Source organism: Phyllopteryx taeniolatus, chromosome 6 (assembly GCF_024500385.1).
Source record: "Phyllopteryx taeniolatus isolate TA_2022b chromosome 6, UOR_Ptae_1.2, whole genome shotgun sequence".
In the NCBI taxonomy this organism is placed as follows: domain Eukaryota; kingdom Metazoa; phylum Chordata; class Actinopteri; order Syngnathiformes; family Syngnathidae; genus Phyllopteryx; species Phyllopteryx taeniolatus.
In genome coordinates, this window is record NC_084507.1 from 24,068,343 (window position 1) to 24,082,790 (window position 14,448).

Sequence of the window (14,448 nt, forward strand, 5' to 3'; positions counted from 1 at the left end):
GTTCCCTCCCATTTGGCAGCTCTGTACCAATCAGCCTTTGTTTCCCTCCGCCTGCCAAGCAGTTTAAATTCCTATCAGTCGAGTTCCGCGAAATAAACGCTTCGATATTTATTTTGAGAGCTGCTGACGGCTCAGAAAAAGGTTTTACTCACTGCAAATACAAAAAATGAAAAAACATTGATTGCATATTGTAGCGTTGGAAGTGGACGAATGTATCACAAAGACCTCATCTTACGCCGGATGTGGCGTTACGATATCATATATTTCTCACCCTGCCATCCCTGGCTCAATGTGGAGATAAAAGATAGTGGCCACATATAACATTGTTTTTTTAGTTACGACAAATGCAGTCATTAGTAGAATGAAATGACTTGCATTATTGATTTTGCCCTTGAAGGATTATATATAATTATTATAAAATATTTACATGAACTGATTTGTCTTGAAAGAGCCATACACTAAAAACACATATAATGGATTGATAATGTGTGCAAACTTTTTCCGTCATTACCAGAGCTGACAAATGGAACGGAATGTCGCTATTTTGTTACGGAAATCACTTAACGTTGATTCGTCACGGCCATAACACTGATTGTTCCGGATATTGTGGGGGGGGGGTCCAGCGTCTGACATTACTGGCGCGTCCACATTGAACAGCTGCTTGGTGCACGCTATTTTACTCCGCCCCTGGCGGCTGCCAAGTCACGGAGGCAAAAGTTCTCTTTGTAAGTCACAGATCATCGCCTCCGCGGTAGCGAATAGGCTACACGTCTTACAAAAGTGTCACGAAGGGAGGGCAACGTGCTAATTGCTAAGCTATCGTGACAAGCAGTCGCAAAACTTTGAAATACAGTTCGGGATTTGGTGAAACAATAGACTTGTCACACAGGTCTGGCTGGAACTGCGTTTTCACTGAGAGTAACCAACTTTGAACAACAAAAGAAATCAAATAAACCTCGGCCAGTTAATGCGTGTTTAGAGAGATGAAATAATCCACATCCACGCAGGACGCAGTGTCTGAACCGGAAATGAATGGGTACGTCACTGCAGAACGTGGGCAGGTTCAAAGCATATTATTCTTCTTCATAAATATTTGTAATATAAGATAACCTTTATTAGTCCCACAGTGGGGGACGTTTACATTGTTTTGAGCAATTGTGGATGTAGAAAATATAAATAGCATGCATGATAAGACGTAATTACATTTCTTCTTACATGTACTTCTTGTACGGGTACATTGTACAAAATAGAAACCAAAACAATTGTCCACACACAAACTATCCAATTCAGTCGATCGGCAATGTTATTTGTTTGTTTGCAAAATAGAACATTTTGAAGTTAGAGAGCTGATTAATTTGCTTTTAATTTGTTTTGGTACCAGGAATTGGCAAAGGTTAATGAATCCATGGACAGCGCCATTTTTGATGATGGAATGTCGAAATCTCATATACTGGTACTTGGATTCAGGTGGCTACTGCATCCACCCATGACAAGGTCGATGTCATAAAAAAAGCCATACTCTATTCATGATGATGACAGCCGCAGGGAAATGTTCTTGACAACATTTTGAAAATATGGAAATTCAGACCCATTTGGACAAATTGTGCTGCAAGTGAATTTGTATAAGTTGTCCCGGAGAATGTGTGATGACGAGCCTTTCCGGGTCATTCCGGAAGTTATGTTGTGGGGAGTCAACAAGTTTGACCTTATTTACTGTTACACAAATACAGACAGACGGTAAATATAAGAATTCATTCAATTCTCGCTACATACTGCAGTAAAGAAATACAATCAAAAATGTCAAAGTTTGTAAATCAATTTTTGTCACTGTGCTTTCAGGTGGTGTATATCGCCCCTCTTAAAGCGCTGGTCAGAGAAAGAATTGAGGACTGGAAAGTCAGGATCGAGGAGAAACTGGGAAAGAAGTGAGTTTGATTCCCACAAGTACACATAGCAGCTTCTATGAGGTCGGCATGATAGGGTGAACACAGGTGTGTGTGTGTGTGTGTCTGTCAAGCAGTTAGCAATGGGGGAAGCAGAAGATCACCATGACATCGAGCAGTTTACAATGGGGGAAGGAGAGCGTCACGATGACTGACATGAGAAAATCAGTCATCCTTTTAGATACTTTACTGTAACAAATGCATGAATTTTTGATCCTTTTTGTGTGTTACAATGGAAGTTTTGAAAAAGATAAATGGATGTTTAAGCACAGAAAATGTTTGAAACAGTAAAGTAATAAAACAACGGTTATGTCAATTTGATAAGTGACAGCATATGTTCGATAGGAGAAGTATAAAGTGTTCTCTGTACTTGATGTGTGTGTAGAGTGACAGAACTGACGGGCGATGTGACCCCAGATATGAGAGCGATCGCACAGGCTGACCTCATTGTCACCACACCGGAGAAGTGGGATGGAATAAGCAGAAGCTGGCAAAACAGAAGCTACGTTCAGAAAGTAGCGATCCTGATCATTGATGAAATCCACCTGCTTGGTATGGAAGGATTTTTTTTTTTTTACAAATGTTACCCGACTCATTTGCTCTTGTTCAGTTTGTAGGATTTAAAACAATATTCATATGATGAGTAGTATTCATAACATTTGACAAGGATTCAGTCATGGCGGTTCCACGTGCCTGTAAGTCCAACCTGTATGATCACCTCCCGCAAGATCTGCCATGGGTCTTCATGCATGCAGCTGGAACAAGCAAGAGCCCTTCTCGCTTTCTTTTCTTGACTGTGATCTTGTAGCACAGAAACAATAGATGATATTTTTGACTCTCCCCTTTTCTCCTTCTTCGTATCCACTTATTCGCTCTCTGTAAATATATACTGTACTGTACACTGACATTCCCATTCCTTGTCTGTAGGAATGGATGTGCCTAAGGGTTTTCCTTTAAATCTCTTTTTTTCTCGATTAGGTTTAGGAGAAGGCTGTACACGATGTTCTTAGATGTTTGTTTTGACTCATCTCAATGAGGGCTTGGCACTGTTAAGAGTGTATCAACACTCAAAAGGTCAAGTGCATGTAAACTTCAACAATGTTTATTTCCTCTTAAAAATTGTAATACAAATAAAAAACATGCACAATAATAACTTATTTATGCACATGGAGTACAAAAGTAAACGTATAATGACAGTTTGAAATACTTTTCATATTGTTACCAGGGTTGGTACAACCACTTATTTGGTGTAAGGGCCAATTACTTCTTCCCATGGGGTCAGATAGGTTTGTATTTATTTTTCATATTTAAAAAAAAATAATAATAATAATATTTTGTTTTCATGCATTTTGTATTTACTTACACGTGTCATCTGTGTGAGATATTAAAATTGGTGTGATGATCTGAAACAACTGTTACATATCCAAATAATATAACAATCGCTTTTTCAAGGCACTGTAAATGTTAATTTTGTTCGTTAAAACAAACTCTAATAGCATGACTGTGTAATTTTCAAATAAAAGGAGAACATTTCGTGTGATTACAGGGGAAGATAGAGGTCCAGTGTTGGAAGTCATTGTGTCAAGGACCAACTTCATCTCCTCCCACACCTCTAAAGGTGTTCGAATTGTCGGTCTCTCCACTGCTCTGGCTAATGCGCGAGACCTTGCTGACTGGTTGGGAATCATACAGGTAAGAAACTCGTGGTGAATGGGCAGGGCCAGCACGGACTTGTCTGCTGGTCGAAATACTATCAGAAGCAATCACCTACATTTCCAACCTCAATTCTCATATTTGGTGCACGGAAATTGTCTACCTTTATTCTCGGCAGTCTACTCTCTTCTTTTTCAGTGTTTCTCACTGCTTCCAATCAGCTCATCATAGTGTATGTTTGATTATTTATTTTTTTGTCCAATAAGATTTCAGCATTTATGTACAGTACTTTCTATGTCAGTATAATCTGCCAATGATTTTCTGAAGCGGTTGTGCTGGCTGATGTGCCCTTAGCAATATGAACAACGGGATTGTTTCTTGAACCAGATTTCAAAATCGTCCTCAAGGAAGGTGAGCTAGCCCACGATGACGTAAACATTTTTCTGTCCACTGATTGGTTGCTCAGAGCTAAACTTCCAACCAGCTTCAAAGAGCAAAACACATCTGTAGCGATCTACACACTCGGCGGTGGGAATTGGCATGTGCGGAGTGTGAGATTCAACAGGGTGGCAATCTCAATATAAAGTTGCCGCCCGTGTAGTATTTTGAACTGTGAAAAGTTTTGTAAAACTGTATTGGTTTCATTGATTTGTACTCGTGAACTAAATCAAATCCATGTATAGTTTAACAAGATAAAATACATGTCAAATAAATGACATCTGATCATCACAGTGACATTTATCATGTGTAAAAAAAAAACCTGCACATACAACAAGATGCCAAGAACGCCAACAATTCAAGGAACAAATCAAGCTGCAAGTCTCGTCATTTTAATTAAAAAAAAAAAAGGTAACAGGTTATATAAAAACAATACATTTCAAATCCTGTCTCACCTCTTGCCTCTTCTCTGCTCTGCCTTTGTCTTCCTCATCTTCCTCCCCACCACCAGAGTCATCTTCTTCGCAGTCTCGCCCCACTCTCCCCTAGCACTACCTTACAGTCGGTAACCTCCTTCAGATGACATCGTCTGCACAAGATGTCATCCACCTGCGTGCTTCTACCTGCGCTCTTGTAGGTCCCCCTAGGTTCCTGCCTCTTCTGGAAAACGGTGTTGACTACAGCCATTTGCATCCTTTTTGCAAAGTCTACCACCATCGGTCCCTCCAAGTTCCTTTCCTGGATGCCGTACTTACCCATTACTTCTTCATCACCCCTGTTTCCTTCACCAACATGTCCATTACAGTCTGCACCAATCACGACTCTCTCAGAACTACTTCGTCTCGCTCCTTCCAGAATAGATTTTTCACCTGTAGGTCACATACTACCTGTGGGGCATAGCCACTAATCACATTAAACATCCATCCATCCATTTTCTGAGCCGCTTATACCGGGTCATCCTTGCACACGGGCCTGTAGCGAAAACCAATTGAGTCTCGTGTGAAAAGTCCTTTTAAAATTTGACTTGTGTTGTTTGCTTGACCAATCTTCATTTTTTTGGGACAACAGACCTTCTCTACATTTGTAGCCCATTTTCTTGTCTCTTAAAAGACGAAAAATTCCACCTGCTTTGCCACGAACTTTGGATTCTTATTTTATTTCTTTTCTTTGCACTTTACTTTTAAAGACTTTGTAATGCTGACTTCAACTTTTTCGAGTTTGCTTAACAACCGGAGTGATGCGTTACCTCTAGTAAGGGGTGGGAAGGTGTGTATTGTAACTGAGACATGGAACAGTCATATCCCAAGTATCTTCAATTGATAACCAATGCAGTCATGCGGTCCGAGTGCACCGTAGGTGCAAAACTGAACGTTTTTTGCAGACCGCTCGGTGGCACTTGTACTTTCGCCACCTGCCGCTGAATATGCACCAAAAATATTTCGTGTTTGCAGAATATAGCACATAAATGTGCTTACTTGAGATCTTCGTGTTGCCAAATTTGCATGAGATTAATGACGCACCTGCCAATAGGGTCATAGACTAGTCTTCAGTTCTGCCACGAGAGGGAGTTATCGCCCATGCTTGTACTCCTCGGTTCAGCTGTCCGTACTGGATCGTTTGATCTGTAGCTCACCAGTTCATTATTGGCGCTTTTGAAATATAGCAACGCACACAAAAGGACGAAAGACGTTTGTAACAGCATCCTAAATCCCATTTTGATTTCAGCGTTGTTGACATGGAGCTGTTGTACATCACCACAACATCCATCTATCTCATCCGTCGACACAATAAAGCTTTCACACTTTACGTAGCACCAGTCCGGTAGCCGTTTGTGCCTCAGTTTTGATAGAAACCTTACATTGCTACCAGATGGGCCTTTGTCATGCCAGCTGCTCACATGATAGTTGATGCATTCTGTTGTTTTGTGTTTGGCAGGTGGGTTTGTTTAACTTCCGTCCTTCTGTTCGCCCTGTACCGCTGGAGGTTCACATTCATGGTTTCCCGGGACAGCACTACTGCCCTCGCATGGCCACCATGAACAAACCCGCCTTCCAAGGTACATCTGAGCACTTGATTGTGTGAACGCTGAACACAAGTTACCCTACACCAAAATTCTGTATTATTCCCCCTCACTTTTTCAGCACTTAGCTACTTTCACATTTAGCAACGAATTCCAATCATTCAACATTTCAAAGATTCCAAAGATTCACATGACGTCAATTTCCAGTTTTCCCACGATACCACCTTTTACACGTACAATAAAATCATTCATTTCCAGTGACACAAAAAAAAATTCCCATTCTTCTCAAATTCAAATTACCTTCTGAACTATTTCCATCATTCCAAAAATTCCCACACTTTTCATCCTAAAATCCCCAGTTTTACTCCACTAACATTTACATATTAAGACTTATTAGACATTATCCACCTCACATTTCTGGACTGATTCAATCCATACCAGTTTATAAATGTTCCAGGAATCTTGGGAAATATTCCCAAAATATTCAAACTAAAATTCCCAAATTAAGCCATTTTTTTCCCTCCAACTTTCACAATTCTTGAGCGATTCAAAGCATCCAACTTCCAAATATTCAGCTCATTTGGGACATCTTGGGGCCGATTCATTCTTAAACTTCTGAAATAAAATTCCCAAATGAATTGTTTTCTTTTTTCCAGGTAGCATTTGCAGTGCATAACACTGCTTTGAATCGAAGGTTAGATTAGATGCATCACAACAAACAGTAGAAGCATTCATAAGACCCATACCTTTTTAAAAAAAAATGTGTTTACATGTTTAACTGACAAATAAAATCAAGGTCTTATTTGTATGTGTTCCCTCCCTTGTGGCTAAATTGCAAACTTCTCAAGTGGACTTTCCGATTTGTGACTGTTAACCTCGCGTTTGCCTCCTGTATCGCCAGTGAAAGTGCATTGTCTCTTTGTTGTTGTTGTCGAGTCCATGATTATTGTGACAACAAAGCTTTTCACGTTTCCTGCTGTTGCTGAAGTAGTCATGCTGTGACAATGTCCTCGTCAGCGAGACAAACTCCTTGCCTTTACCAATTTACCAACTATTCAAAATGAGGACATGTTTCACATTATTCACTACTCCTTCCATATTTCTTGAGTGATTCAAACCATTGCGTCTTCAAAATTGTCCGCTCATCGAAGACATCTTTAAACCTCACACTTCCAAATCCAATTCCAAATTAGGAGATATTTGACCAAAATTCCTTCCTCTTTCTAAATTGTGTGACCTATTCACACTGGCTTCAAACTGTTCAGCTCATTCCCATTCCCCAAATTCTGCGATTGGCTGGTGACCAGTTCAGGGTGTACCCCGCCTCTCACCCGGAGTCAGCGAAGATAGACACCAGCACACCCGCGTACCGAGTGAGGGTAAGCAGTTCAGAAAAGGGATGTCTTGATTTCCCAAATTGACAGATTTCTACGTAGAGTGGTGCCTTGAGATACGAGTTGAATTTGCTTCATGACAATGTGCTTATCTCAAAACACTCATTTGGAAATCAAATTCATCCATTCCAGTCCCCCGAAACACGCCACCATTTTTGAAAACTTTTTTTTTTTTTTTTTTTTTAAGTACAAGTAGCAATATGTTTTCAAATATAGTCATAAAAACAGAATAGAAGAGAATTCAAAGATATCAACTGGTTTTATCCATCCATCCATTTTGTGAGGGTCGCGGGCGGTTTTATGAACGATCAATCCAAAAGTCTTACACTGGTACACACGTTTCATTTGCATGCCTGTACCTTTAAATGCGCCTCTCACTCTCTCGCTCTCTCTCTCTTTCTCTTTTCTCCCCCACTCTCTCCCCTCAACCCCCGCCTTCTCTGCTCCTGTGTGTCAGCAACAAAAAAAAAAAAAAAAAAAACCTTTGTTGTACGTCGTCAAAAAAAACATTTTGTACAAACGCACAGTAACATTTGTACCCTGAATGACCTTCAGTTCTTCTTCCTGGCTGGCTTTAATGTACTTTGTTTTGGTGTGATGTTCATTTTTAACCCGTGTGGCTGTGGTGCTTTCCATCATATGGTCGGAGGCCGTGGTTGTTTCAAATCCACAACATGTCATTCTCTTTGTTTTATAGTTAGTTTTAAAGTAACCTCCAACTGGTAGTGGCAATTTACACCTTGAACCCTCTTTTTGAAGAATATTTGCTGATTATGTCAGCCAAATAGGTGCTTGTTGTCAAGCGAGTGGAGCCCCCTGCTGCCATGCAGCAGTTGTTTCGCAAGTTTGGGCTTGCAAGTCACACCAAAACCTCGGCCAATCGACAACTCGCATCTCGAAAAAAGTAGCGTCACTTGTATCTCACAGCAGCACTGTATTTAACTTCTCCGTCCTAATTTCTTGACCAAATGAAACCATTCCAAGTCTCGCACTACATTTCAGCATTTCAGGTCAGCTTTAGTTTTTCAGCATCCACGTCTCATTTCTACGGAAATTGCGTTGTCTAGCTCATAACATACATTGAGATTTCTTTTTTGACTGTAATAGTAATAATATTGATGATAATATGAAATAAAACAATGCCACTATAACAATCCACTCAATGTATTTGGACTTTGAATTATTTATTTTTTTAGACTAGAACAAATGCAAAAGCCTATTTTTTTTTGGTTCCTAATTTCATTTAAAAAGCAAATGAGTATCTACTTTAACACCCTTGGTGGACTTATCTTCACAGCAATATGTAGTCATTCTCCATCTAAGCCAGTGCTGATCTTTGTCTCATCCCGACGTCAAACCCGACTGACGGCCCTGGACCTCATTGCATACCTGGCGACCGAAGACAACCCCAAACAGTGGCTGCATCAGGACGAGAGAGAAGTACTGTCGAATCATATTTCAGTTCGCAGCTCATGCATGCGTGGGTTGTTCAAGCGCAGCAACTCTGCCATAGGTTGTATTCATGGTACAATAAAAATGCCAATGCGTTCATTCTTCTGGCAGGTGAAGTCATACAAGTTATTTAGTACATTATTTTGAGTTTAAATATTTACAGTGTACAGTGGTGTGAAAAGGTGTTCACCCCCCCCCCCCCCCCCTTCCTGATGTCTTTTTTGTTTGCACGTTTGTCACACTTAAATGTTTCCCATCATCAAACAAATTTGAATATTAGTCAAAGACAACACAAGTAAACACAAAATGCCTTTTTTAGATGCCTTTTATTATTCAGGGAGAAAACAAATCCAAACCTACATGGCCCAGTGTGAAAAACTGATTGCCCCCCCCCCGTGAGAACACAACTCTGGTTTATCATACCTGAGTTCAGTTTCTGAAGCCACACCCAGGCCTGATACTGCCACACCTGTCCTCAATCAATAAATCACTTACGTAATTACGACCGGCCAGACAAAGTGAAGTCGACCAAAAGATCCTCAAAAGTGAGACACCATGGCGAGATCTAAAGAAATTCAGGAACTAGAAAGAAAGAAAGTAATTGATATCTATCAATTTGGAAAAGGTTAGAAAGCCAGGACTCCAGAAACCCACAGTGAGAGCCATTATCCACAAATGACGAAAACAGAACAGTGGTGAACCTTCCCAGCCAAAATGACCCCAAGAGCGCAGCGACGACTCATCCAAGAGGTCACAAAAGACACCACAACAACATCCAAAGAACTGCAGGCCTCACTTGCTTCAGTTAAGGTCATTGTTCATGACTCCACCATAAGAAAATGGCCGAGTTCCAAGACGAAAACCACAGCTGAACAAAAAGAACATTACACCTCGTCTCAATTTTTTGAGAAGATATCTTGATGATCCCCAAGAGTTTTGGGAAAATACTCTGTGGTCTGACGAGACAAAAGTGAAACTTTTTGGAAGGTGTGTGTCCCGTTAGATCTGGCGTAAAAGTAACACCGCATTTCAGAAAAACATCATACCAACAGTAAAATGTGGTGGTGGTAGTGTAATGGTCTGGGGCTGTTTTGCTGCTTCAGAACCCGAAAGACTCACTGGGATAAATGGAGCCATGAATTCTGCTGTGTCTCAAAAATTACTGAAGGAGAATGTCCGCCCATCTTTTCGTGACCTCAAGCTGAAAAGAACTTGGGTTCTGCAGCAGGACAATGATCCAAAACACACCAGCAAGTCCACCTCTGAATGGCTGAAGAAAAACTAAATAAAGACATGGGAGGGGCCTAGTCAAAGTCCTGAACTTAATCCCATTGAGATACTGTGAAAAAGGTGCTTCATGCTCGAAAACCCTCCAGTGTGGCTGAATTACAACAATTTTGCCAAAATTCCTCTACAGCGCCGTAAAAGACTCATTTCAAGTTAAAGCAAAGGCTTGATTGCACTTGTTGCTGCTTAGGTTTAGGGGAAAATCACTTTTTTTCCCACACAGGGCCATGTAGCTTTGGATTTTCTTTTTCCCTTCAAAATAAAAACCATTAAAAAAATGCATTTTTCCTTTGAGTTGTCTTTGACTAATATTTCAATTTGTTTGATGATGGGAAACATTTAAGTGTGACAAACATGCAAAACAAATAAGAACTCAGGAAGGGGGCAAACTGTTTTTCACACGACTGTATGTTTGCCTGCAAACCGACCATGTTTTATACAGTGCCACCAGAAAATATGCACACCCCTTCATGTTTTCCACATTTTGCTATGTTACAGACTAATTCGAAAGCTGATTTGAGTGGAGTTTTCTTTAAAAAAATTAATTCATTAAATGATTCTTCCGCTTATCCGAGGTCGCGTCGCAGGGGCAGTTGCTTGAGCTGGGACGCCCAAATTTCCTTCTCTCCAGCCACTTCATCCAGTTCTTCCGGGGGCTCAGTGACTTTTTTTGTCAATGTCTTTCTGTCTCCCAAGTGTTCTCTGTCAATTGACAGTCTGCTGTCGTACTAGAGCGGCTCCAACTCCCGGAGACAAATTCCTTGTGTGACATACTTGGAACCGTGGAACAGTGGACCAGCTCTACACCCTTGGCAGGGTCCTCGAGGGTACATGGGAGTTCGCCCAACCAGTCTACATTTCAGATTTGGAGGTGCTGATTCTCATCCCAGCCGCTTCACACTCGGCTGCGAACTGATCCAATGAGAGTTGGAGGTCACGGCTTGATGAAGCCAACAGAACCACATCATCTGCAAAAAGCAGAGATACAACACTGAGGCCACCAAACGGGAACCCCTCCACGCCTCAGCTGCACCTAGAAATGATGTCCATAAAAGTTATGAACTGAATCGTTGACAAAGGGCAGCCTTGGTGAAGTCCAACCCTCACTGGAAACAAGTCCAACTTACTGTCAGCAATGCGGACCAAACTCTGACACTGGTCGTACTGGGACCGAACAGCCCATATCAGGGGGTTTGGTACCGCATACTCCCAAAGCACCCTCCACAGGACTCCCTGACGGACACGGTCGAGCGCCTTCTCCAAGTCCACAAAACACATGTAGACTCCAATGCACCCTCGAGTACCAGCCGAGAGTGTAGAGCTGGTCCACTGTTCCATGGCTAGGACGAAAACCACACTGCTCCTCCTGTATCTGAGATTCGACTTACCGACAGACACTCCTCTCTTGCACCCCTGAAAAGACCTTACCAGGGAGGCCGAGGAGTGTGATCGCCCTGTAGTTGGAACACACCCTCCGGTCCCTCTTCTTAAAAAGGGGGACCACCATCCCAGTCTGCCAATCCAGAGGCACTGTCCCCGATGTCCATGTTAGGTTGCAAGGCGTGTCAACCAGGAGAGCCCCACAACATCCCGAGCCTTTAGGAACTCTGAGTGAATCACATCCACCCCTGGGGCCTTGCCACCGAGGAGGCCTCAACCCCAGAGATCGGAGAGCCCACCTCAGAGACCCCAGACTCTACTTCCACATAGGAAGGTGTGTCAGTGGAATTGAGGAGGTCTTCAAAGTATTCTCCCCACCGACTCACAACGTCCTGAGTCGAGGTCAGCAGTGCCCCATCCCCACTATACACAGTGTTGATGGTGCACTGCTTCCCCCGCCTGAGATGCCGGATGTTTGACCAGGATTTCCGCAAAGCTGTCCTGAAGTCTTTCTCCATGGCCACACCGAACTCCTCCCAATCACGCCCTTCCGGGTCTCACTGTCATTGGCCATGTGAGCATTGAAGTCCCTCAGCAGAACAATGGAGTCCCCATCGCGAGCGCTCTCCGGCACCACCTCCAAGGACTCCAAAAAGGGTGGGTACTGTGAACTGCTGTTTGGTGCATAGGCACAGTCAGGACCCGTTACTCAACTTCGAGCCTCAGCTCCAGGCTTGGCTTCAGAGGGGAGCCCCGGTGACCCACGTCCGGGCGAGGAAAATTGAGGTCCAATATTTGTACTCATCATAAGGGGTCTTTGAGCGTGCTTTGTCTGGTCCCTCACCTGTTTGTCATCAGTGACCCTACCAGGGTCATGAAGCCCCAGGCAACTTAGCTCCTAGGATCACTGGGATAAGGTGACGGCTCTAGGAAGGAATATCCCATAATGACAAAGTCAAAATTTATTTTCAGACATTTGTGTAAATTTATAAAAATTCAAACATAATAGGTACATAAGTACACACCCTTTGCTATCCCACTCAATCTTAAACTCAGGTGCATCTAATTTCCACTGATCATCCATGAGATACTTCTACAACTGGAATGGAGTCCACCTGTGGTAAATTCAGTTGATTGAACATCATTTGGAATGGCACACACCTGTCTGTATAAGGTCTTGTAGTTGGCAGTGCATATCAGAGTAGAAACCAAGCAATGAAGTCAAAGGAATTGTCTGCAGACCTCCGAGACCGGATTATGTCAAGGCACAAATGTGGGGAAGGATACAACATAATTACAGCAGCATTCAAGTTCCTGAAAAGCACTGTGGTCTCGATTATTCAGAAATGTAAGAAGTTTGGAACCACCAGGACCCTTCCAAGAGCTGGCCGTCCGACAAAGCTGAGTAACCGGGGAAGAAAGGGCCTTGGTCAGAGAGGTGAACAAGAACCTTATGGTCACTAAGGCGGTTAGTCTGACATAGTTCAATCGGGAAAGAACAAATTTGTCTTGTAGTCTGATCCAGGCATAACACATTCAACCAATCAGGGCCTTTACGGTAGAATGGCCAAACGGAAGCCACATCTCACTAAAAGGCACATTGAAGCCCGCTTGTAGTTTGCCTAAAGGCACCTACAGGATTCTCATACCTGCAGAAACAAAATTCTCTGGTCTGATGAAACCAAAATAGAACTTTTGGGCCTGAATTGCGAGCGTCATATCTGGAGAAGAAGAGGCACTGCTCATCACCTGACTAACACCATCCCTACTGTGAAGCATGGTGGTGGCAGCATCATGCTGTGGGGCTGTTTTTCTACTGCAGGAACTGGGCGACTAGTCCGCATAGAGGGTTAGATGACAGCTGCCAAATATAAAGAAATTATTCGAGAGAACTTGCTCTAGAGTGCTCTGGACCTTAGACTCGGGCGTCGATTCACCTTCCAACACGACAATGACCCAAAGCACACAGCCAAGGTAACAAATGAGTGGCTTCAGGAGTAGCCTGTGAATGTTCTTAAATGGCCCAGCCAGAGCCCCGAACTTGAATCCAATCAAACATCTCTAGAAAAACTGAAAAATGGCTGTCCATCGACACTGCCCATCCAACCTGACTGACCTTGAGAGGATCTGCAGAGATGAAAGGGGGAAAATGCCCCAAAACATGTTGAGTTAACATTTAGTTAACAACAGTCCATGTGTACAAAGATTTGAGAAGTGGCCCAATGCCAGACCTTGTAACTGTCCCAACAATGTAGACAAAGAGGCGAGTTATAACGGTGAAACCACATACAGTAAATACAGTGGTTACGGAAAGTTTAAAAACCCAAAAACATTTTGGAATAAGGCTGTAGCAAAAAGTGGAAAAAAATAAGCTGCGAATACATTCCAGAAGCTCTGTAGATATGATTACCACTATATACTACAGAACATATATTGAACTCGGGTGCTGTCCATTTCTACTGATCATCCTTAAAATGCTTCTACACCTTCATTGGAGTCCAGCTGTGTTTGATGATACTGATTGGACTTGATTAGGAAAGCCACACCCCTGTCTATATAAGACCTTACAGCTCACAGTGCATGGCAAAGCAAATGAGAATCATGTGGTCAAAGGAACTGCCTGAAGAGATCAGAGACAGAATTGTAGCAAGGCACAGATCAGGTTACAAAAATATTTCTGCTGCACTTAAGGTTTCTAAGAGCACAGTGGCCTCCATTATCCTAAAATGGAAGATGTTTGGGACGACCAGAACCCTTCCTAGAGCTGGCCGTCCGGCCAAACTGAGCAATTGGGGAGAAGAGCCTTGGTGAGAGAGGTAAAGAAGAACCCAAAGATCACTGTGGCTGAGCTCCAGAGAGGCAGTCGGGAGATGGGAGAAAG

The 14,448-nt window shown here is 42.5% G+C and overlaps 1 protein-coding gene across 5 annotated transcripts in view; it reads left to right on the top strand.

Annotated features, from left to right (window-relative positions):
• ascc3 (activating signal cointegrator 1 complex subunit 3) overlaps positions 1-14,448 on the top strand; it is a 116,979-nt gene that overhangs the window by 78,488 nt on the left and 24,043 nt on the right. For 4 of the 5 annotated variants that reach the window (XM_061775442.1, XM_061775444.1, XM_061775445.1 and 1 more), the window contains exons 26-30: positions 1,840-1,925; positions 2,329-2,495; positions 3,490-3,635; positions 5,970-6,090; positions 8,746-8,888. In XM_061775442.1, coding sequence (XP_061631426.1) covers positions 1,840-1,925; positions 2,329-2,495; positions 3,490-3,635; positions 5,970-6,090; positions 8,746-8,888 — 663 coding nt within the window. Of the gene's footprint in view, positions 1-1,381; positions 1,738-1,839; positions 1,926-2,328; positions 2,496-3,489; positions 3,636-5,969; positions 6,091-8,745; positions 8,889-14,448 lie in introns of those variants that run through there. The other variant, XR_009788806.1, reaches the window with a different exon arrangement.